Source organism: Amaranthus tricolor, chromosome 15 (assembly GCF_026212465.1).
Source record: "Amaranthus tricolor cultivar Red isolate AtriRed21 chromosome 15, ASM2621246v1, whole genome shotgun sequence".
NCBI lineage: Eukaryota > Viridiplantae > Streptophyta > Magnoliopsida > Caryophyllales > Amaranthaceae > Amaranthus > Amaranthus tricolor.
Genome location: NC_080061.1, coordinates 8,268,849 through 8,293,264, shown reverse-complemented (window position 1 = coordinate 8,293,264; position 24,416 = coordinate 8,268,849). Strand labels below are relative to the sequence as shown.

Genomic DNA, 24,416 nt, shown 5'->3' with positions numbered 1-24,416 from the left:
GATACCACATGTGGAAGTGTTATCGGGAGCAGCGATTCGTAGGAGGAAGCGACCTGAATTCCTGCAACACAACACGTTAGCCTTGTCCGGGGGGTGATCTCCCGAAAAAACCCTCCGACGCTCAAGTTAGATCGTGGATATGAGAATATGAAGTTAGTGATTACAGAATGAATACAAAAAGATGCAGTGGGTGATGTTATTGGAATGTTGGTAGGCTAATGAAGTGGAGTATGAGCAAGGATGCTTAAGAAGATTATTTTTCAGATGATCCTTCCTTCTTGGTGGCTGCCCCTATTTATAATGATGGAAAGGAAGTTATTCCTGAGGAGGAGTGGATGATCATGGGAGTAATGGGCAGCAGCTGGTAGTTATGATGGAGAGTGGAAGATAGTGGGCAGTCATCTACCTTGGAAGAAGGATGATCAAAGAATGTGGGTGAGTGGGAAGTTGAGTCAAACAGGTGGTTATTATTCTGGAGGGAAATTAGGGTATCTGGAAGTGAGTAGCCCATGGGCCATTCAAGAAGGATGGGAAATTCAGAAAAAAGTCCATTGACCGAAAGTCAAGGTCAACACGAAGTAATATGATGTTAATTATTAAATAAATTAATAAAAGAATAAATATTACCATAACAGGAGGTCATTTCTATTTTCTAAACTCCAGTGACAAAAAGTAAGCTATCTTGAACTAGAGTCGTAGCTATCTAAGCCTAGCGCACTTGCCATAACCGCAAACTCGTAACCACTAAACTCGTAATCAAGGACGAATATGAACAACATTCAAGGTCAATATGTAGAATGGATATTCTTATTTATTGCCAAAAATTGATTACATCAATGGGTATTTATAGTTATGAGTTTGGTTACAAGTTTACTACGGGTCACAAGTAAGACGCAATTACATTATTAAGCCCTAATCATCCCCTAAACATATTAATAGGCTATTAAGCCCCTAACCCATAGACTTACTACTCATCTCATATGGAAGAAAACAAGCCTAAGATTATTATAATTAAACTAATATGACTAATTGACAATTAAGATTACTGTTAAATTCATTAGAAAAGAAAAATTAATAATTAATAAAATTGACCATAAAAACCTATACTCTAAGCATAAATAGCATCACAAATTCAAAGAATACAACAAAAACTTATTCGAAACAAAAATAACATAACAAATTTAAAAGAATACAACAATCTAACGAGAAATAGCAAAGAAATTAAATAAAGCATGAAATTTGCTAAGGAAGGAACATAAAAGCTTACTTGCTACCACATGAACAACAATGGTGGGGAATAATTTTTTTTCAACAAGAATAGATTAGAAAATGTTTGGAACTTGAAAAAAGCTTGTATCAACTTGAATAAATACATATTCTAACTAAAAACCTTAGAAAATGTAAATTGCAAAAGAATATTGACCTAGAAGATATAAAAAGCTACAACTATTATGAAGATTTGTTTAGGTATAAGGAAATTGAGGGAAAAGAATGGGAGAAATTTAAAGGGATAAAAAGTTCCTTGTTTAGATAACAAAATAAGAGATAATGAAATTTAGAGGGGAAGGGAGGGATTCTTTGGAGCGATTAGATGAATTATTTTTTTAAGGTCTCAATTTATCCAAAGCTGGAAAGATTTGAAAAAAAAACACTTATTTTTCTTCTTTTTTCTTTCTCTTGCCTTCTAAACAAATAAGATATATTTTCCTTATGTTTAACTTCCCTCTCTTTCCTTTCCCCCCTCTCCTTTTCCTTCCTCTTTTTCTTCTTCAAAACTATCATCCAAATATAGTGTTGGTGGAAATTTTCACAATGAAGAAGATTACAGAACTAAAAACTATAAGGAATGCTTATGCTATTTTGGAAACAATGATTTCATTTGATATTTAGGATTGACTCAAATTTTAGTATTTGGCAAATCAAAAAAAATTGAAATTTGAATTTGAGTCAATTTTACCTTTTTTACCATTGTTTTTAACGTAGTTAAAGTTGAGAATTTCAGAATAATTTTTCAAACCTTGTTATTATTAAAATTTTCATTTATAATTTCATAATTGAAATTTACAAATTGAAATGAAATTGTTAGGAATATTAGTGACTTATGTTCACCAAGTTTTTACTTAATTAAGAAATTTAATTAAGTGGGTTAGTATCCTGAGAGAAGGGTCATGTGTTTGATTGGCATTGGTTAGAAAAGGAAGTATCTTAGTAGTTAGTATCAATCATTGTTGGTGTAAACCTTGAAGGACCACTTAAGTCATTGTTGCTAGACAAAATTCCCATTAGAAGTTCACTCTCCTTGTTTAGTTTATTACTCCCTAACTTAGCCTCTCTTCCCCATTATTTTCCATGGTAATTCATTCAAGTTTATAGTTTGTCCATCAAATACATTATTAATATAATTCCACCTAGGTATGGTGGATGTAGCCTTTATTTGGTGAACCACTTTAAATTCTATGTTAATTATTATGAATTAAATTACATCTAACGAGATTAGAATGATCTTATAATTCATTGAAGCAGTGGCTATAAATAAATTAACTGCATGCATTCTCTTTGCCTTCTTCTTGGAGGGGCACGGATATGATCAGTCTACAATCCTTCTTTCTTTTGAACCTTGACTTACATGCAATATTAGGTTGATTAGTCTTACTCTGATTCTTAGACTTGTTAGAAACTATTTTTTGAGGGAAAAAAAAAAGAAGGGAAAATTGTAAACAAACACCTTTTAAAACCCGGTTTTTGTAAAGAAACACCTTTTAAAATTTTTTTTGCAAATAAACACCTTTTAAGACACTTTTTGTTAAATTAAACACCTTAAATGGAATTCCGGTGGGTTTTGTCCAAATTCCGACGTTGAAAAAGCTATATGAGTTGCATATTGCGCGATTGATTTCAAACGCAGGGTAGAGTTCAATTGTTCGTGAATTTCTTCTCCATCTTCCTCATCTTCCTTTCCTCAATTCCACATTTCCCTTCAGCATTGTTGATTGTGACCGAAGATTCGTTGCTCTGTTAATTCTTGTCGATTGTTAAAGGTAAGGGTTTTTTCGCAATAAAGTTACTCTCTTTTTGATGTCAATTGCATTGTAAATCGAATTTTTAATACAGTTGTTTAATTGTTACGCATTAGTACATTGTGTTTGTGGAGTTCTGAAATTAGGGTTTGTATTTGGTAATTCCATTAAATAATTTAACACATTTTTTGTGAAACAGGGACTACTGGATGCATTCTCCAAAGTAGTGCCAAATGCAGATATAAGGTATTGTTGCAGACATATATGGGCCAACTTCAAACTCAATTTTGCAGGAACGGCTTTTAAATCTTTGTTTTGGCAAGCAGCAAGGGCAGGGACCAAGGCAATATTATAAACTCTTCTCTTGTTTAAATAAGGCAATTTTAGTGTATTGTTGCTTAAATAATCAATGAACACACTTAAATAATGCAGGACAAATTCAATGAACAAATGCAAGCCATTAAGATGTTGTCTAATGATGCTTTCAAGTATTTAGACAACATCCCTGTTCAAAGGTGGAGTAGGCATGCTTTCAAAACCAAGTCCAAGTCAGCCATGGTGTTGAACAATTGTTGTGAGTCATTTAATTCGGTTTTGAGGGAGTGTAGAAACAAACCTATATTGAGCATGATGGAGTGGATAAGAAGATATGTCATGGCAAGGACTTTCAACAAAAGGGAAGGTTGTAGGAATTATCATGGATCAATCATGCCAGCTGCTATGAAGGTGCTCAAAAGTGCCCAAGAAATGTCCAAGAACTGCTTTGAGACAATTTCTGATATTGACTTGTTTGAGGTTGATCATGATGGAGATAGATGGGTGGTTGACTTGAAAAGGCATTCATGTGGTTGTTTCAGGTGGGATTTGACAGGAATCCCTTGCTGTCATGCATTCAAATGCATCATGGCATTCAGGGGCAACCCTGAAATGTATGTGCACAAGGCATACAGTAAGGAGATGTATGCATTAGCCTATGCACCTATTTTCCAACCAATGCCTGGAATGAAGCAATGGGATTCTACAGAGCATCCCAAACCTAACCCTCCTGCTGTGAAAAAGCTCCCTGGCAGACCATCACAAAAAAAAAAGAATCGAAGAGAAGGGTGAGGGGGAAGCTGAACATGAACCTCCAGTACTAAGAAAGAAGAAGCCCAATGTATGCAGTAACTGTGGAGGTCTAGGCCACAATAAAAGCAAATGCAAGAACCCACCTGCACCCCCTAAACCTCCAGCAAAAAGAGGAAGGCCAATGAGTGATGGTGTTCCAAAACAAGCCATAAAGAAGAAAAGGGGTAAAATGAGCCAAAGTCAAGAAGAAATCAACAACAACTCCTCACAACCAGTAGATTCATCTCAAACATCTCACACTTGAATTTAGTACCTCTGAAGTTTGTTTGTTAAACATTATTACTTTTTATTGCTTAGTCAATGACTTTATATGTATTTTCATGTTATGGATGACATTATGCATTATGAGAATTGGTTGAATGCTTAACAAATGGATGATATGCAAGCTGCACAGTATAAAATGGATACAAAAAGAAAAACATCTAACATATTTGATTCAATACTACAAGTTTACATTAACCAACATGGTTTACATTAACCAAACTAGTTTGATTCAATATTTGATTCAATACAATACTACAAGTTTACATTAACATCTAACATCTAACATATTTGATTCAAACACATAAACGACTGATGAGTTTGGTTGAATACTTCAAAAGTACATATTGAAAATTGAGGCAAAAGCATAAACAACCAACAACACAACCAAACTAGTCCATCATCTTAAATACAGTTCCTAAAAATAAAACAACCAAAAGAGCCAAAAATTGACATTTGCTGCAGTTTTTTGCCACCTTCAACCTCCCAACATGCCAACTGTCTGATTTGTCATACACCGACCTACTCAACCCACTCCTCAGCACAATCAATTCATTCATCAATTCCTTCTTCACCTCCACCAACTCATTAATAGTTACCCTTTGCCACTCTACTTGATCCGCATCAATCCACCTGAAGAACGAGCAACCCCTTCTTCCACTTTCAATGTCATATAATTTACAAGCCATGAACCTACGCCCAGGATTCTTGGGGGTCCAGGACCTCATTATCGCAATTCGCAACCCACAGTAGCATCTACAATGTTGTGAGTTTTCAATGGCACGAGAACAACCACTAGAAGAAGACATACTAAATGGAAGATCAAAGCATCAACCTTTGAAAACCCTAGAAATTGAACTTCAAAGCAAAGAGAGAGAAGGAGAAGAATGATTTCAAATGGGATTTTAGGGTGTAAATGGAGTTTTTATGGAAGTTGAAAAGAAAGGAGCGTGTATTATAAGGAAATTGCAAACACGCGCATGTTTTTGGAGGTCAAAACGCAAAGTCAACGTCGGAATTTGGACAAAACCCACCGGAATTCCAATTAAGGTGTTTAATTTAACAAAAAGTGTCTTAAAAGGTGTTTATTTGCAAAAAAAATTTTAAAAGGTGTTTCTTTACAAAAACCGGGTTTTAAAAGGTGTTTGTTTACAATTTTCCCAAAAAAGAAATTATCACATTCTTGACTACATGGGGAAAAAGATATTAGGTCATCCTCATTGGTGCTAAATCTTGAGGAAAAAAATAAATTTTCCATTGAAATTTTCATATATAGCATTACGAAAAATTATTTTGGAATGTACGAAGAAAGAAAATTATAAATTTATAAACCACACACATTTGATGGGAAAAGTGTTTTAAATATTATGCATATAAAAGCTTCTCCGTAAATTTGTCATTTTACACAAATCATAGTAACTATTTTGTAAATTAAAAATTTTTGTATGAGACGGTCTCACCGAGAGACACACCTCATATATGGGTTAAATAATCCAACTAATACAAATTATTAGTACATAGACATCTTATTTTAAGTTTATTTCACTGACAAACGATCTCTCACAAGAGTAACTCTCTGTGAATATAGTGTAACAAATTTTAAGTTAACTCTTTATCATCTTCTTAATTAGGAGGGAAGAATATTTCATCAGATGTCCTTTTAGAACGAAATTCCTGCTCAACTTCTGAAGACACATTAAAGGCTGCTTCAAGCACTCCCGGAGATAATGCCTTCCACACTGATGTTTTCCCAGCTAAATGTGTAAACACAGGACTACAAAACCACCCAAAAATACATGTTAATAACCAACCTAGTTTCTAATTAAATTACAATCTAATAGTAGTAACAAGCATTATGGAACAAACTTAATCAAAAGTTTAAACTGACGATTAAGGTCCCACGATATTTACAAATTGTTGTGAGAGACGGTCTCTCCAAGAGACGCGTTAGATATATGGGCTAAATAGTCCAATTAATACAAATAAGAGAAAATAAAAATGTAAGCTTGTTTTGGGGTCTTCTTTTTGAGAGACGGTTTCTCACAAGAGTAGTTACACGATATTTTATATACTCTAATATGCCCCTCAAACAAAAGCCTTTTGGGCTAAAAGTGTATATTCAACACATGCCCTCCTAGAAATGAGGAGTGATTGAGATTCGAACCTATAACTTTTTGTCACGCTAGCTTCTAATGCCATGTTAAGGAACCAACTCAACCATCAGCTTAAGCTTTGGTTGAGTTGATTTCTTGATAACAAGTGACTCGTATTTAGGATGAGGTTTGGACGGTCGATCGAATAAACGCATCCTTATCCCTCTTAGTGAACAGCGATAACCCTTACAAAGAGGTTATTTCTAATTGACCCTTAGTAGCAAACATCATAACAACTTCACATAAATAAAAAGTGCACACGATTTAACGAGCCATCATCATAATGCAAATAAAGATGAGATAAGATGCTTACTTTGGTGTAGTGATGATAGAAAACCATTCTAACCCATCATCATCAGCAATCTTAGAAACCACAAAAAACCTTGGAACAATGAACAAATCTCCTTCTTTAACACAACTATCAAGTACCCTTTTCCCATCAGACCCAACAATCTGAACCCTGCCACTCCCTTTAACAATATAAGTCACTTGAAGAGCTGAATCACACGAGAAACCAGGGGAACACATAGCCTTACCATTGAGCCTAACAAGGTCAGCCCCAAGGCCTATTTCCCCCACCAACGGCAAGCTCTTCGCGTTCAATACGACCACCTTACCGCCACCCTTAACATCGACATCTAAGGCTGCTTCCAAGCAGTTAAACACCATGCCATTTCGATGCTCAAAAATGGGGTCAGGCAGTCTGTTGGAGTCATTAAGCTTGACTATTAGTTGGGATGTTTGGTTATTGACTAGGGGATTGATGACATTTTGTGGTAAGTCCCAAGCACGGCTAACAAATTCTGGAGAAAATCCGGTGAAGATTCCATTAGAGCCGTTGAGGAAGAAATAGGTGAATTCTCCTGGTTTGTGTGCTTTAGTGGTTTCACCTAAGAAAACAATTATTAGTTGAGTGTCATGTTTGTTGAACCACCATGTAGTAACTCCAAATGGGATTGCAATTGCATCTCCTTCCTTGATTTCAATTACTTTCTCTTCTTTCTCAGGAAATACTACTCCTACTACTCCTTTACCTGATACAGGGCAACATCAATCAATTAGACCAAAGTTCTCATGATCGAGATTCTACGTAGCATCGAAATCAACTAGTGGGATCAAATTGTAGGATTAGATGATCCTACAAACTTGCAGAATTAACAAGTTGTATTATGTATAAATTTATTGTTTGAGCATTTTCAATTTAAAAAAGTGTTAAAAACCCACATTTTGTTAAGATTTTACTTCAATTTTAAAATGCATACATATCTTACTTTTTTAATGCCGTTTTTTCTTTATAATGAAATGACAAAATATATATACAAGATATACACCACACATAATATATTTATAGCACATACACACAAGGATATAATAATAAACCATAGTAAGCAAAAAAGAACAAAGATACTAGCAAAAATAATTAAATTAGTAGTTTTAACCGATCATACCAATGATCCTAGCTGATCCTAACAATCCTACCCACGATCCTAGCCGATCCCACAAATAATCCTAATCGTTCCTAACGATCCCACCGATCCTATGCATGATCCTATTCCGATCCTATGTGCGATTCTAGTCGCTGGCATCGATCTGGGTCGTAGGATCGTACGACCCTACGATCTAGATTGAGATTTTTATAACCATGAGCTAGACGTGTATTAGTAAGGGGATATTCCGCAACATTAATTCTTGTATGAGATAGTCTCGCCGTGAGACGGTTCTATGCATGGGTTGAATAACATAGCTATATAAATTTTTAGTATATGGGCTCCTTGGTATAAGATCGTCTTATCGAGAGACGGTCTCTCACATGAGTAGCTTATTCCGCAATTGGTTGTTGGTCGTTAATAGTTGGTTGGTTCAACTAGTTGGTAGTTTGATCAAAATGGGTTGAGTTTGGGTCAAGGGGTTCTGACCAATTTATATATGACCCGAACCCGATCCAACATAACCTGTTTGACTGAAGAACAATTTTCAAAATGATTAATAACTTTTTATTTATACTTTGTTTTCAACATTTTGGATGCAGCTTCATATGAAAAATGGTAGGAATGACTGATTGTGAAGGCGAAAAAATATGGACATTAGATAAAAAGGTCCCAATGTTAATTGAATAATTGAATATTTTTACCTTTCACTTAGATGAATAAGTTGTGTGCTTTTCCATGAATACTAGTTGAGCATGGTCGTTCTCAAATTTACGTAGAATTTCATAAATTTAAACTTATACCTTGATTTTTTTTAAAAATTTATAGGGTTAAAAAGTTAGACCTTTAACTAAATTTATAAGGTCTAAAAAAATTAGACCTCTAACAATATGTAAAGTCTACTCATACTATCTAAAAAAGTTGAACCTTTGACTAAACTCATAAGATCTAAAAAAAATAAGAAGAAATTACCTAGAATAATCTAATATTTTCAGATTTTTTTAAAAATAATTCTACCTATTGATTAACCATGAATAATCCCCACTTTAGGGTGTATTTGTCTAAGTAAACTCGGTAATCAAATGGCTTATTAGAGTAAGTTTATTTTAAAAAGAATTAAAATAAAATGTCGAAAAAATATAAAAAAAGTATTACAAGATTACAAGATTAAGACATAAGATTAAGGCCATATTTTTATAGGATATTAAATACTCTTTCCGAACCAATTTAGTTGTCCTATTTCCTTATTTTTATAGGAGTATTAAATTATCAAGTGGTGACTTTTTCTATCCAACTCATTTTACATTAATTATTATTTTAATCCATTTTACCACTTTGTATGTATTATTATTTTTAATTTAATCTATACAATTTTTTTTATTTATTACCAATATTTACTTTTATTAAAAAAACATAGATTTTATTTAAACAAATCTGTCAGGACGGAGGGAGTAATAGTTTATTATAAGTGTATGATTAGCTTTCACATCCATAACAACTCAGCAGATCCTTCTTGTCTTTCCATTATTGCATGAACCTCAGTATTTCATAAAATGATAATTTGTGTTTGTCCTTTTCTTTGTGAATTGTCATATTCGTTCAGATATAGAATTGCCTTTAATTTAGTGTTTAACATATTAAAATAATTTAAAATTAGATTTTAAGCTAATTTTATTATTGTTTTTAAAATAAGTAGAGCAGTTTTGTTTTTACATTTTATAGGTTTTAGGCAAACTCGAAAAATTAAGTCATCTCTAGAGTCAATTCTAGTCATTGATGGATGCTTGGCAAAATTAAACAAATTAGGAACGAACCCCTATATTTTATAATTATCATTATAAATATAAATGCGTTATATATTTCTTAATTGATGAAACTTATTATAATTACAAATGGAGTATTGACTCCTTTTCTAGCTCTAGACCCTAGACAAATACATACTTTATCTCGGGTAAGAAATGATAACGAGTTTAAACTGAAAATTTAGAAATAACTTGCCATGCCTTATTATTTTCATATAATTTATTTATAATTTTATAATTAAAATTTATAATTTGAAATAGAAATAGTTATTCTCGAAACACTAACTTATAAGTCAACTTAATTCACAAAATAACGTATCATTACTCGTTAATTAGTTTTTTTATGTGTACCATGTTAGGATGTATATCACTCCCCTCCCCTTCGATATCCAAATGAGGAAAATATTTTTTTTTTATTTGCTACATTTATTTCTTGATCTAGCAATAAATTCAATGTAATGAAATGTTGGGAAAAAAAAATTAAAGAAAGTAAGTATGGTAAAATGTAGAGCTGTTCAAATATGACTCGAACCGAAAATCCGAACTGAAATCAAAAGTTAACCGACCTGAAAATATGTTTCTTTTTTAGGTTTATCGAACCGATATTAGTCCAACCAAAGTTGCGCCCGAACCGATTTAGACCGAAAATCGTAAAATCGAACCCGAGCTGTGACCTATTTTTATAACCGACATATAACCGTTAACCGAGATTACCTGAACCTAATAGTAACCGACCCGAATCATGCTCAAAACCAAACTTGATCCGACTAAAACCGACTTAACCTGAACAAATTTTTAATCGAAATGCTGTAAACCTAAACCAATTTTTAATATAGAGGTATAATCGACTCATACTCAATCATCTTATTAGTTAATCTAATAAAGTAATAGAAATTTTAATAAATTAAATTTTATACAAATATGGTTTTATATATTTAGAGTTAATAATCAATGGTCAGTATTTATTTAACTATTTTTAATCAATTTAGATGAAAAATGATAAAACTTTAATTTTAATTTACAGTCAAACAAGTAAAAGTAAAAAAGTAATAATCACTAACTGATTTGCATTTTAACTATTTTGCCTTAACTAAGGAAAATCTTATCATCAATTAAAAAATGTCTAACAATTTAATCTGATATTGACTCGATCTATAGTAATTAGTAATTCGTAGTCGAATTCTACTAGAAAATAATACCCGAACCCGATCTGTACCCGGTAAAACCGAACCAATTATTAACCGATGACAGTCCGAGACCGATTGACTACTCGACACGAACTTCAATCGACACCGAACCGATGCTAACCCAATAGCTCAAATAACTGATCTTCAACCGAATCGTGACTAACCGACCTGACCCGAGTGTGACCCACCGTAACACGCATCCGAAAAATAACCGATTCGAAATACAACTGAACTAAATGACACCCGTCCGAAACCGACCCGATCACCCGAATGAACACCTCTAATAAAATGATAAACATAAATTTGGTATATTGTTTTTTCCTCTTATATTAATGAAAAGCTACAAATGAATTTAAACAAAGATACAAATAACTAAATTTTTTAAAACTAAGCCAATAATGTCAAATGTGAAAAATTGAATAACCCACAAACTCACTACTACCAATAATTTACTAAAATAACTAACTCTAAAATAATAAATATTTTAATTGAAATAATATTACACCACCATAATAGCTGTGGTTGAATATAGGAGTAGTTATGTGAGTAGTTCTCAACAAATTCTAATTAATAATTATTATGGTACAATAACTAGGTGTTGCCTATAAACATTAATATTAATATGCAAAATAAAAGTAAATAAATTTTGAAAAAGTAAAAGTAAATAAAAAAAATGGATGAAAAGTGGAAATAAAAAAAAGAACCTTGAAGAACAAAGCCAATTTTAGAGGAATCAGCATAATGAGGAAGGGCAAAACCAAACTTGTTAAGAAAAAGCTTAGCAGCTCCAATATTTCCATGTTTAAGCATTGGAAGTTCTGATGGAAACCATGTCAAGTATGATCCTCCTTCACCTTCATACACTTTTTTTGCTACTTTTGGTGATAATTCTATCTCCATTTTTTTTAAGGGAAAATCAAATACTCTCACTAATTATTTTTTTTTTTTTACTTTTCTGTTTGGTGATTTGGAGGTTGAGAGTTGAGACTAAGGCCATATTTTTATAGGGAAAATAAATTATCAAGTGGTGTAATAATTGATTATATTATTATTGTTATTATTGTTATTGTTATCATTTTATATATGCGGGTTGGCTCAAGTGGCGAGCAGCCACCGCGGTGCTATGTGATAAGAAATTCCCAAATAAGTTAAAAGGAAAATTCTATCGGGCGGCAATCAGACCTGCTCTCCTATATGAGACCGAATGTTGGCCTGTAAAGATTTTTGAACATAAGATGAAAGTTACAGAAATGCGTATGTTGAGGTGGATGTGTGGGCACACATTAATGGATTGAATTAGGAACCAAGAGTTTAGGGACATACTAGGGGTAGCTCCTATTTCTGGAAAAATGCGCGAAAATAAATTGAGGTGGTTTGGACACGTGTAGAGAAAGACTTTCGACGCCCCTATGAGGAGGGTAGAAAGCATTATAGTAGAGGGTAAAAGGAGACAAGAAAGACCCAAGAGAATTTGGGATGAGCATATAAAAGTTGACTTGCATGAGTTAAACCTCTCTGAAAGCCTGACTAGGGATATGGGTAGTTGGAGGCGCCATATCCATGTATTAGATTACTAATGTCCTCTTAGATTATCTTTTGGTGTTCTTATCCTCTTGCTTCTCTCGTTTCTTTTATTATTTGTTTTTTTTTTGTTTTCTTTTATTTTGTAGTTGGTTCTACTTATTTATTTTATTTATAGGTATTTAATTTATTTTTTCCGTGTAGTAATGTCTCCTTATCTTTCTCGAGCCGGGGGACTCTTTTGGCCGCACTCTCCTTTATGATTATGAGTTGTCGCTGTCCTTCCCTCCCCAGACCCTGTATATAATTTTTCTATAAGCGGTATACACCGAATAGGTTGATGATGATGATAAGGGTATGATTAGTTTTCAGATCCATAGATAAACAACTCAGCAAATCCTTCTTTTGATTTCCTTCCATTATTGCATCAACCAAGAACCTCGTTTTTCATAAAAAATAATAAATTGACTTTGCATGTAACATATTTAATCGTAGGTGATCTTAAAAAATTGGAGAGTTTAATATTAAATTACGTAGTATATGTTAAACATTTGAAGATACAAAGTTGTTAGAAAAATATCATAATTTTTGAAATTGCATAGGGCCTTTAAAAAAGTCACACCTTTGGATGGTGGCACAAGAATTAAAAAAGTCGCTTTTAATACATTTTCGTCTATTTTACCCTAATTTAGATGATAGGTGAAAAAGTAATAATGTGATGGTGAAAATAAAATATAAGTAAAATAGAAATTATTGAATTGTATTTTTGCAAAGAAATATTGTGAAAAAAAACAAAAATCAAAATAATAAGAAGTGTAAGCATTATTAAATGGATAAAGTATAATAAATTAATAATTACCCATTAATTAGTTTTTTGATTTAGACCGAACAAAAGATAATCAGATTTATATGATATTTGTTTTGAATATATTGAGCATGTTATTTTCACAAAATAACATGACGTTAGGATATCACTTTCCTCCCTTCTGATACCCAAATGTGAAAATAAAATTAAAAAATTACCGTGAATAATATAATCTTTTGTTAATTTCCTAACAATAATACCAACTATTGATTAATATCAACTTTAGTTTATTAATTAATTTACCAAATTTTTTTGTCATATAATCTCTTATAGTTTGATTTTTAACATGTTAGTTAAAGTTGGTATTATTCATGGTTAATCAAAAGTTAATATTATTATAGGAAAATAAGCAAAAGATTAAATTTTCCTTTATTTAATTCCCCCATAATTCCGTGTTTTCTCTCATCCATGATTGAACATAGCATTAAGGTGAGCGTACGGGGTGTGAATAATAAATAAAGGACACATAAATTATGATGTTGAAAAGTTGTGGAAGAGCAAATAAATGCAGTGTACATATGGAGAAATATTAATGAGATTCATTTTAAATTAAATGCGTGTCCTTCCTAATTTTTTAAATATTATAAAACAGAAAAACAAAATCCAAATTCTTAATTAATCAACCACAGTATCCTTTGTTTTTTATTCATGTTGTTAAATGTAAATTTTTAATTTGATTTTTAACATCACTTTTTTTTTTTTTTTTCTGAATCCACCACTAAGTGCAAGTAAACTTAATTTTTCATGAGCAAGTTAAAAAAAGCTTCAAAGAGAAGAATAACGATGGACAACGCAAAAGACATTTCATATCAACGCGACCTTATAACGCATAACTCAAAATCGATTAGAATGAACAAATCTAATTACTCAGTGTCCCTTTGGATTTGCTAGACATTTATAAAAACTAAGTTCAATTTACATAGCGAATTTAAAGGAACAGACGAGTAATATATCAGGTGATTGCATCAAGACCAAACCAAAAGCATTGATTGGTACCACTTCTAAAAGATAAACCCAGGCAAGCTTTGCTTACTCAGAACTCAGAAGCAGAAACTCTGAAGATTTTAACCTCCTTGGAGAATTACTAAAAATGATGGATCAAGTCAACAAAAAAAAAAGCTCCTCAATATGGAGGCACAAAATATTTTTGAACTCAAACCAAAAATACAAACTAATATTACAAGTGTACACTACACTTTTTTCTACAAATTCCCAGTGTGAAAAACAACAATTTGAGAAGATCATGAAAATGATTTGAGAGCCGAACAAAATAGCTCGTTTCTGATATTCGCGCACATTAGAATAGCACAATGCCGTCACACGAGACTTCGATCCAAATACTATGAAATTTAAATAAGATTAGCTCTCTTCAGAAACCTTATTGTCCTACAATAGTGCGGCCATATCGATTCCACAAAATCGAGGTATTTTTCAACTGCCCATTCTCGAACTATCTTCCACCGCTTTATGGATGCCTCTTTGTAATCTAAGTTTTGTATGTAAGTAATTGGTTGCCAAATTCGACTTCTAAAATTCCCTTCACCGATGCAATGTGATGCGGTTGAGTAGTAAGCAGGTAGATTTTTTATTAGCTTCACAGATAGCTTGAAGGAGAAGAGGTATAGAGCGAAAATCCACCGAAGCAGCTTAACATACAAAGCCGCAATCAAGGGACCTAGGATCCACAACGGAGTCAATTCTCTTGAAACTTGAGAGCCATACTTCACATTTACAGCTAAATAGAGAGGAATGCTGCGCGACATCAGGATATCACAATAAGAAAGAAGTAAACATCGATATTTGCAGGTAGTAATAGTAAACATTAAAGTATCTAAAGAGCTCCAATATATCACTATCACTATACCATAATCGAAGAAAATACAGCTTTGTGTGATGTTCATTAGAAGTTCAAACTGGAAGATCAAAATTCGGCAATCAAAATTGTCAAACTAGATTGGCCGTATCTAGTTAAGCTCCTTTTCCTATTCTTAGTTTTTGACGGCAACTACAAGTTTCATTTTTATAAGACCATACAGCATCTACCTGGTCCATAAACCATGAACTTAGAGAATCATAACAAAGTAGAAACAAAATATTACACCCAAAAGGTCACTAGAAATACTAGTTTCACATTAAAATTACCCCATCAAAAGTTGCTTTGTGACTTTTTAACTTTTGGTTCGGAGTTGATGAAAGACGAAAAATGATGGACGCAAATAACTGGAAGTATTGGTAAGTTAGTGGGTACCCCATGGTCATTTAGACATTTTTAGGGAGGAGCAATCTTCTGAGACAACACAAAAAAAGGATACTACGAAAAACTAAGAAGAATTCAAGTTATTTTGAAGACAAGTCTCATAATAGAACCTTCCCCATTCATTAACTTTGTATGTTTAACCCCACATAATAGAAATGATGCAAGAGCATACTAGTTGCCCAAAATCCTTGTTCATCAATATAAATTTTTTAATAAAATTTCTTTGCTTGTTCACCTCACTTCTCAAATGATTTGACCTCCACCCTTGCCAATTTCGACTGATATATGGACTCTTCAACAATGGATTCTTCCGGCTAAACTCTCAAGTCCCATGTAAATATATCCCATCTTTAACAAAGATTTGTCTTACGAAGCAATTCAACCGAACACAAATATTGAAAGCCTACAAGTCAACCAAGATGTCAGGTTGTGGTCCAGTGTCCCCTAATTAGAAATGTCATCTGTTTGGCTTTGCAAACTGAAAATTAGGAGACCATCAAAATATAAACTACCCCAAACCTCATGTACAACATTGCAGTACCCTGATGCCGTTAAAAATTAACCATACCAATAATAAGAAAGAATAAATATATAATTACTCTAATAACCTTTTTGATACAGCATCACCCGATCACCTTGCTGCAAATGTCTTATCTGCCTACACTATTCTTGTCAAGAAAGAAGAAACTTTAAAACCTCAAGTCTGATTGACCCACATCCAACAACGTGAACATTGCGCATCTGGCCACTCCACCAAAATTGTGACCAACTACACCAAATGGCCAATGTTCAACAAACACTGTTGGGTAACACAATTCTCAACTCCAGTATTCCTGCTGCAACACTGTTTTAGGAAGTAATATGACAAAGGACATTTTAATTGTTGTTCAACGTGCCCCACATGCTACAAGGATCGCCTTGCCAAGCAGAGCTATTTTGAAGACTTGAAAGTAGTCATGACCAACGATCCAAGCGCTCCAAATTTCACTTTCACCTCTTTTTCAAAACTATTTTGATGGCCCTCTCCCCTAAAATTTCGTGCAATAGGAAGCTATTCGCAAAACCATTGTCTAGTCACTAGTGACCCTTTGAATAAAATAAAAGGCTTTGAAACACTAAAATAACATTCCATAACCCCAAACACTAGATTTTCAACAATAACAAGTGCATTAAAAGATACTTAAGATGCATCAGATAGAAGTGACTAGAAGTTCAACAAGCATAAATCAATCAATGAACAAACACAAATTTAGATATAATGTGTACATATTGTTGGAATCCTAGCAAATGCTACCACTATGTAGAAGTAACAGACACTTATAACTTCTATTAGACTAACATAAAAATAAATTTCTCAAGGGAGCAAGTTGTTCTAGGACATAGCAAGAATATTTTTCAAGACTCGAAAATAGTTCATTCACCAGCCAAATTAAAGTTCCATCAAATATACTTTCTACTCAATTTTAACCTTTTTGCATCTGCTACGCAACATCCTAAGCATTTTCCTCTCATATCTTCCCTTCAATTCTCTTAGAGAATAGATTTTTGCTAACATATACAATGTATTATTGTTGTGACAACTTCAATGATTGACTCCTAACTATCAATTTGCAAACACATGTCCCAATATGGGATGTGCAATATAATGCTAACACCAAAGCTCTGAATCAGTATTTCTCATAACAAGGCTCAGCAAATCCCTTATCTGTAATATTTAGCTAATGTATGAGGTACCCAAAAATAAACACAAAATTGATTGGTGTCTCGCCTAAAGAAAGCAGAATCCAAAATTTTCTCCTGAGAAGAAACAATCCATAATCCAACAAACTGAATTTAAAGATAAAAATTGACCTGCCTATGTTTTAGCAATAATCGACATGGAAATTAAAAAACAGAAAAAGAGAGAGCACTTTTGAAGTGCAGCTCAAAGTTTGAAGCATAACCATTTACTTACAATATTAGCAAGGGAACACTAATTGCCGCATCCAGTCCCAGAAAGTAGCTCATAACTGCCTTTAGAATCTTGCCTTTTTCGTCAGAGTTGGTTGCTTTTTGCTCTGGAAGATGATCCGTTTGAGGCGGACTTTCCAGGATCCCATCTTCATTGGAAGCAGCTGCTCCAGTTCGCAGAAGTGACAACCATTTTGTGAATAATCTATGTATAGCCTGAGATTGAGAAATCCTCTTGTTTGATTCAGATGCACAAGAAACTGTTGCGTCCTGGGATGTGCGAGGTTCTGTAAGATTTTCCTCCCTCTCTTGTGGTAGAAAAGATACTTTGACAGAGCTTTTGGGTGATATTGGTTTACTTGATGCATCACCAGCTTTTTCATCTTGAACATTTCCTTTGAAGGACGAAATCCGCAACGATTTCCCTTTACCTTCACGCAAGCGTCTAGGCACTGGCCTGGAGCAGAAAACCACTAGAATTAACAAATCATAAACAAGGGAGCAACATTCGAAGACATTAGCATTCAAAGCAAAGCTAAAGAGACAAATGATGCCGCTAAAATGAGCATTACCAATATCTCACACTGCTTATGTACTAAGGAGAAAAAACATGAAGAATTAATATGCTTTTCCATCTCTAAACAAATGAGCTTGAAGCTCTTTCCGTACGCTTCATTCATGTGTGAATTATGCCTAGATTAGTTTTTGATCGTAAGTGAAACACTAACATTACTTTTATCAAAGGAAAATAGTCAACTAACTAATTATATAAATTTTTGAGAACCACATGGTATTAAATCTCTCTAATCAAACCTCAAATCCAAACACTTAGCTATGTGCCACTAAACTAATGGTTTTACATTTTTTTTAAGTGGGACCCACATTCGTCCCTTTCTCTGACAAATGAGCAACATTTTATAGGGAAAAACATAACCCTGCCATACCAACCAAACTCTTCTTGTTCCTCCGCCCCAATTTTCTTCACCTCCTTCAATTCTCACCTATCCCCATTATAAAACCAACAATTGACATCATCATTACCAACAATCACAATTTAAAATGAGACAGAAAGAGCAAAGATGTTGTTCGGCTAACGTGTTACTTTTCCCCTAAATTTGTGAAAGAGGTTGCTTGATGAATTGAATTATTGAAATTCAATTAAATCTAACCCTATATTTATTAGTTTAAATAATTTTAAAATCATAATTAGCATTTGAGGATGTTAGTTTAACCCAATTACCTCCAATGTCCTTCAATTTGTCGCTACCAATTTATTTCAAATGTTATGAATCCTAATTTGCAATTTTAGAGGTTTTCTCAAGGGTATTTACATACATTTTTATCCAAAATCACAACAAATCTCATGAAGTGTCCCTTCAAAGTAGCTTTTAGAGAGTTTTTGTTAAACTAAAGCTTTGGTACATGTGTTACAACTTACAACATTTTTTGTGGGGTTTATAAGTGATTTAAGTTTTCAAAGAAGAATAGGTGATGGAAACAAAAAGAGAGTTAGGGACCCCAAGTCATGAAAAACTCAAATAAGGTCGTCAATTGGTAGTGTGTCAATGAATCATTAAATTAAGTAATTGAATTTTTCCAAAAGAACATAATCATTAAATTAAGTAATTGAATTTTTTTTCAAAAGAACATAGGTGGTTATTATAAAAAGTGAGCTTCATCATGTAGTTGCAATTTTTCCCTTTATTATAACAATTAGTATTGGTTCTGTTCAATAATTTTCAAAAAATAAAAATTGGTTTTGTTCAATATTGCAACCAATAATAACAAGTTGATACGAGATTAATAGGGGATAAAGGAGGTAATGCAGTAAAATGTTGTATGATTTATAAACTTCGATGAATGAGGAGCATCGACAATAACTACTCTCCTGAAGACATGTATTTCTGCTTAAGCTAAAGTTTGATCTTCTTCTAAAATGAGGCTCTATTCTCAACTCAAGCATTGAACCTCAGAAAAGGAACATAAAAAGAAGATAGTAATAGTGGTGTCAACATGCATAGGTGAGTTGCATTCTCAAGCGTTGATGTTTGATTTATATATTTTTTTAAACTCTAATTATCTTAAGCTTTAAACAATATAACAATTAATACATTTTAATTTATGGGTACACAATATGCACTAATCAAGAATCACATATTGTGTGATCCATAAAAGTTGATCTCTCATAGCAATTATGTTTAAATAATCATCTTTAGAAAGAGACTTAAAAGTTATACTAGTTCAAATATGAGTCTTAAGATATGTAACGTTCCATGTTGCTCAATATTCATAGGAACATGAATCAAATGTGTCCATCTTCATTATGAATGATGAAGAATTGTGACATCACAGTTCGAAATGCATCAAAATACGAAAGAAACAACCTCCCCTTAAAGTATGTTGGCAGTTGGCACTTGTATCAACACTAAGAAATTATATATGCACATAAGATTGTCGCAGAGCCATGGAATACAAACTCCCTCGTTCTATTACGTTACGTAGTACCCATCTATTAATGTGAGATAAATTAACTTCAATGTAAAATCTCGTTCTATAACGGCGCATGAGTTTTCATGATTAAAACGCCACGTTGACTGTTATGTAACGTGTAACACCCATTATTTCACTACTACCCAGTCATTTCACCGTTACAACGATATTTCACAATTAAAGTTAATTTATCTCACATTAAAATTTCATTGATACCTATCAACTTTGATTATTAAAATCACTAATATTATATTTCAATTACTCTCCTGTGAAACGGCCTTAGCCGTGCAACTGGCCCAGGCCTAGTGATTTTTTTTAAATATTCTGACATACTAATTTAAAGACTTAAAAGGATAATTTAAAGACTTAAAAATTCAATTTTAAGACTTAAAAGGTCAATTTCAAAGTTTTTAATATCTATTTAATGTTTGAGTCATCCTCTTTTAAAGTTGAAATGAGAATTTAATATTTTGTAATTGGTCTTTCAAGTCTTAAAATTAGTTTTTTGAGCAATGAAATTGACCTTTTAAGTCTTAAAACTGTCAAATTCCATGACTTAAAATGTCAATTTCAAGTCCTTGAAATTGGTCTTTTAAGTCTTTAAATTGGTCTTTTAACTCTTAAAATTGACATTTTAATTTGTGAAATTGGTAAAACAAAACTATATACAGTTGGGCCAGCCCAATAAAACACGTCTCACAAGTGAGACAGTCTCACCCAAGTTTTTGTGATTATATTTACTCCTAATTTTAGTTGTTAAACAAAATAATTAACTAATGAATAAATTAATTATTATACATAAAGTATCTTATATAGCACAATTATAATAGCTTAGTTCAACAACAAAAATGCAAATAAAAGTTCAAAACACCCCTTATGTCATTTTTTTCATAAATTCACAAGCATAGGCTGCAGTTCACATAATTACTCTTTTTCTGAGACACTATGACCATTTATGCAACACATATGCGACCATGGTTTTTTCCATGCGCAAAATATTAAAATAAGGCACGAAACCTAAATATTTTCCAAATATGATATATTTTGAATACTGCAATGGCACAATGTGCAGAAATCACCTCGAGGGTTGGAAACCTATAAGTCCAATAGCATGGTTTTGGAGATCCATACCTTTTGTAGCTTAGACTTAAAGGAGTGTTCTTGGAACACAGCAGATTTTGCCAAGTATATTTAGGATCATATCTATAAATGCATCTCAAAGGAAGAAAATAGTGGAATTAATCTCGACTCCAATGTTCAAAAAGGATTCAAGGCACACTAAACCTGGTCGTAGCATGACCATAAGCGCAGGGCGCAGCGTGTACCAACCTATGGTGAGGCAAAATCCTTAAAATTAAAGATTCTATTTGCAAAAGCAGATGGTAGAAACACCAAAATGCAGCAAAGTGCACCTTAGGTGGGCTCAAATGCACTGTAAAGTACACCTTAGTGCAATTCAATCACTTAAGGCGTGAGTCACTGAAAATGCTTTTCCGATGTCATATGAATCATAATGGCAGTTGATTTGATTCTTATGCTTTTAACATCGTGATGCCTCTTAGGAACGCATTTTTTTAAATGATGTACTCTCCTAGGCAACGAGAAAAAGAAAATTAACTCCACAGGCTCAGAGAAAAGTTTAAAGTTGGCTTAATGATATTACACGGCTTCTTATCTAATAAGGATTACACTATATCCAGTGGTTACAAGTGTCCTAACCCTAGGAAGGGTTACATTATTTCTCATGGTTACAAGTGGCTTAACCTGGAAGAGTTACATAATCTCCAGTGTTCGCAAGTGGCTTAACCCTAATAAAGATTACATTATAAAACTAGGATTAAATGGCATAGATGGGTTCGGTATATGAGTATGAAATCAATATTGATACAAATTGATCTATGTGTATGGGGGCAATGGTACTCAACTCTTCTTTGTTACTATAGCCTACTAAGTAGTTATAGTTACGCTAGTCTAGATCTCTTATAAGGCTAGATGTTGTAAATGGTGAAGTATTTTTAGGAAAAAGTTGATTATCTAGTGGTTGAACTGATGTGCCATATCTAATGGAAACGGAATAGTTCTATTTGGAAAATGTGCTTCAGAGCCAACATAGTATCTAGAATATTCTAAACAGATTAAAACTGAAACCAACTTCCGCAGAAACTCATTTTTATATCACTATTAGAAGTCCCGCAATGAATGACATGAAAAATTGAGATGAACAATTGACAATAGATACTAATAATAGGAGGACGAAAATATATGTACATGATCATTTTGTTAGTTGTATACTTGTATATTAGTATAGGATAGGGTCGAATAATTATAATCTTTAGCGATGCCATTCCTTGCTAATTTTTTTTAAATCATATAGCATTGTATCCCGCAATATTTTTGCTATTAAGGCTTTAGCATTGTTGTGTTATTGTGTAATACAAGTCTAGCAAGAGTTCATGTCAATGTCAATAAACATACAGCAACAACATTAACGTGAGAAACAATAGAGAAGAAGCTTAAAAGATTTATTCACATATAATAAACAGAAGAGCAAGACCCTCACCTTAAAGGAAAAGAGTGCTTTAGTGAGATACATCTATCATTTTTTAAAAACGTTTGAAAATGGACAACATTATGCCTTAAAGTTATTCCTTTGCTCCATAATGAAGTTCTTAAAGGAACTGCAGCACAAGAACTCTGAGAAAAAACAAAAAAAATCAGAGAAAGGTAGAGCATATATACAGACAGAACACACACATAAAGAATTTGATTTAAAAAGGTACAACACTACAAGCATACAGAACTACCTATTACTATCAACCATTACCTGTGTATGAAGATGGGTCACCAACACCATCTCATCTAAGTTAATCGGCAAAACATTTACACCGTTGGACCTGTTAATAACATTTTCGTAAAAATTATATCAAGATATGGCTTCACAAAGTTTTAAGCTAAGCAGAGAATTTCTACAAAGGCTTCATAATATTGCAAGATGAATTGGTCATAAAAATATAAAATTTGAAACAAAGAATTCCGCAAACCCGTAACTATGTTACACAAGTTGGAGTTTCGTGTATCCAACATGAGTACCGAAGATGCAAGAAGAGTGAGAGATGGAAGTGACTAACATAAGCTCCTACAAGTTAATCACTAAACTAAGTTATTAAACTCAGATACCTTCACAAATAAGACCCAATTAACAACTCAAATTCACCAATAAGACCCAGTTTACAACTCCAAAACATGTACCAAATTTATAAAGAATCAATATAACCCATATATCAATTAATTCAAAAACATAATTATAGTATCACTACCAAATCTTTCTCAAATTTCAATTGCACCAATCCTAATCCGCGCATATATCCAAAACCCTCTTAAATTCGGCCTATTGTGAATAATTAAAACATACTTCTACATTGTAGGGTTTTACAGCAGGGTAATGACAACAAAATCATAATAGGGGATATAAAAAGAGCAAATTAAAAATGTAAAAACAGTAAAAGAGAACAAAACAACCATATTGATATGGAATCATTAATCAAAGAATCAAAATTACAGGAGAATGGAAAAGCGAAGGAAGAAACATAGAAGGAGAAGAAAAGTGGGCACCTGAAATTGACGCTGGGTGGAGAGGCGAAAGAATTGGGTTAGCGGTGACGAACAAGTTGGGTTGGCGGTTTTGGGGGAGGAGAGAAGGGAAGGGAAGGGAAGGGAAGGGAAGGGAAGGGAAGGGAAGGGAAGGATCAGAGGAGAAGGAAACTCTGGATTTGGATAATAACAAATTCTCCTTCAATTCTTACATGTATGAGGAAATTACTTTTTTATTTTATACTCCTATAAGAATATTGTTAAAAAGGGGTTTTTTATTTCAAAGACAAAATATAATGCTTCATTTATTTCTATTAATTTACTAATCCCTCCTATTCAGTTTATGTGTTCTATTTTTTTTTGGTCAAGTCACTTTAATTGTCCCATTTTTATTTTTGGTATGAGTTTTTGACTTTTATGCCCTTAGTAACTTTATCCTATTTTCAATTATACCCTTTATTACCCATACTAATTTTCCTCCCTTACATTAAAAACTCATAATACCACTCTCTTTCCTACCTTAAGGTTCCACTTTTGACTCTCCTGTGAAAAGTCAAATGAGACTCTTAAGGTGAATACGAGGAAATATTATTTTTTCTCTCATTTTGGTGGTTGTTCGTGAGGCAATTTTGACAAAAAGTAAGTGGATTAAAAAATGTTGATGAGATTTATAAATGAGATTTGAATGAGGATGATAAATTTGGTATTGATGATGATGCTTCATCTTAATTAGTGTTCAAGGAGAAGGATCTTCATTTCTAAAGTGA

General features: G+C 33.0%; 2 protein-coding genes across 2 annotated transcripts; both read right to left on the bottom strand.

Moving 5' to 3' along the window:
• Window positions 1-5,746: 5,746 nt before the first annotated feature.
• Window positions 5,747-11,965, bottom strand: LOC130801880 (glutelin type-D 1-like). Its single transcript, XM_057665816.1, has 3 exons — window positions 11,680-11,965; window positions 6,873-7,593; window positions 5,747-6,180 (listed from the first exon to the last, which is right to left on the bottom strand). The coding sequence occupies exons 1-3, from the start codon at window positions 11,873-11,875 to the stop codon at window positions 6,030-6,032; spliced, it is 1,068 nt and encodes a 355-aa protein (XP_057521799.1). The 5' UTR covers window positions 11,876-11,965; the 3' UTR covers window positions 5,747-6,029.
• A 2,252-nt stretch (window positions 11,966-14,217) lies between these two features.
• LOC130801883 (uncharacterized) lies at window positions 14,218-23,856 on the bottom strand. The gene is made up of 5 exons (XM_057665820.1): window positions 23,671-23,856; window positions 22,883-22,952; window positions 22,619-22,752; window positions 17,573-18,025; window positions 14,218-15,113 (listed from the first exon to the last, which is right to left on the bottom strand). Exons 2-5 carry the CDS (start codon window positions 22,910-22,912, stop codon window positions 14,711-14,713), a joined length of 1,020 nt encoding a protein of 339 aa, XP_057521803.1. The 5' UTR covers window positions 22,913-22,952; window positions 23,671-23,856; the 3' UTR covers window positions 14,218-14,710.
• Window positions 23,857-24,416: the final 560 nt, after the last annotated feature.

Bases quoted from the DNA above. Each gene is read 5' to 3' on its own strand.
- LOC130801880 (XM_057665816.1), bottom strand. From the start codon at position 11,875: ATGGAGATAGAATTATCACCAAAAGTAGCAAAAAAAGTGTATGAAGGT. The intron at 7,594-11,679 runs GTTCTTTTTTTT...GCCCTGTATCAG, and splicing joins AATTGGCTTTGTTCTTCAAG to GTAAAGGAGTAGTAGGAGTA. The intron at 6,181-6,872 runs GTAAGCATCTTA...GTGGTTTTGTAG, and splicing joins TCTATCATCACTACACCAAA to TCCTGTGTTTACACATTTAG.
- LOC130801883 (XM_057665820.1), bottom strand. From the start codon at position 22,912: ATGGTGTTGGTGACCCATCTTCATACACAG. The intron at 18,026-22,618 runs GTGAGGGTCTTG...TTTCTGCTCCAG, and splicing joins AAGCACTCTTTTCCTTTAAG to GCCAGTGCCTAGACGCTTGC. The intron at 15,114-17,572 runs GTAAGTAAATGG...GATGTCGCGCAG, and splicing joins AGTGTTCCCTTGCTAATATT to CATTCCTCTCTATTTAGCTG.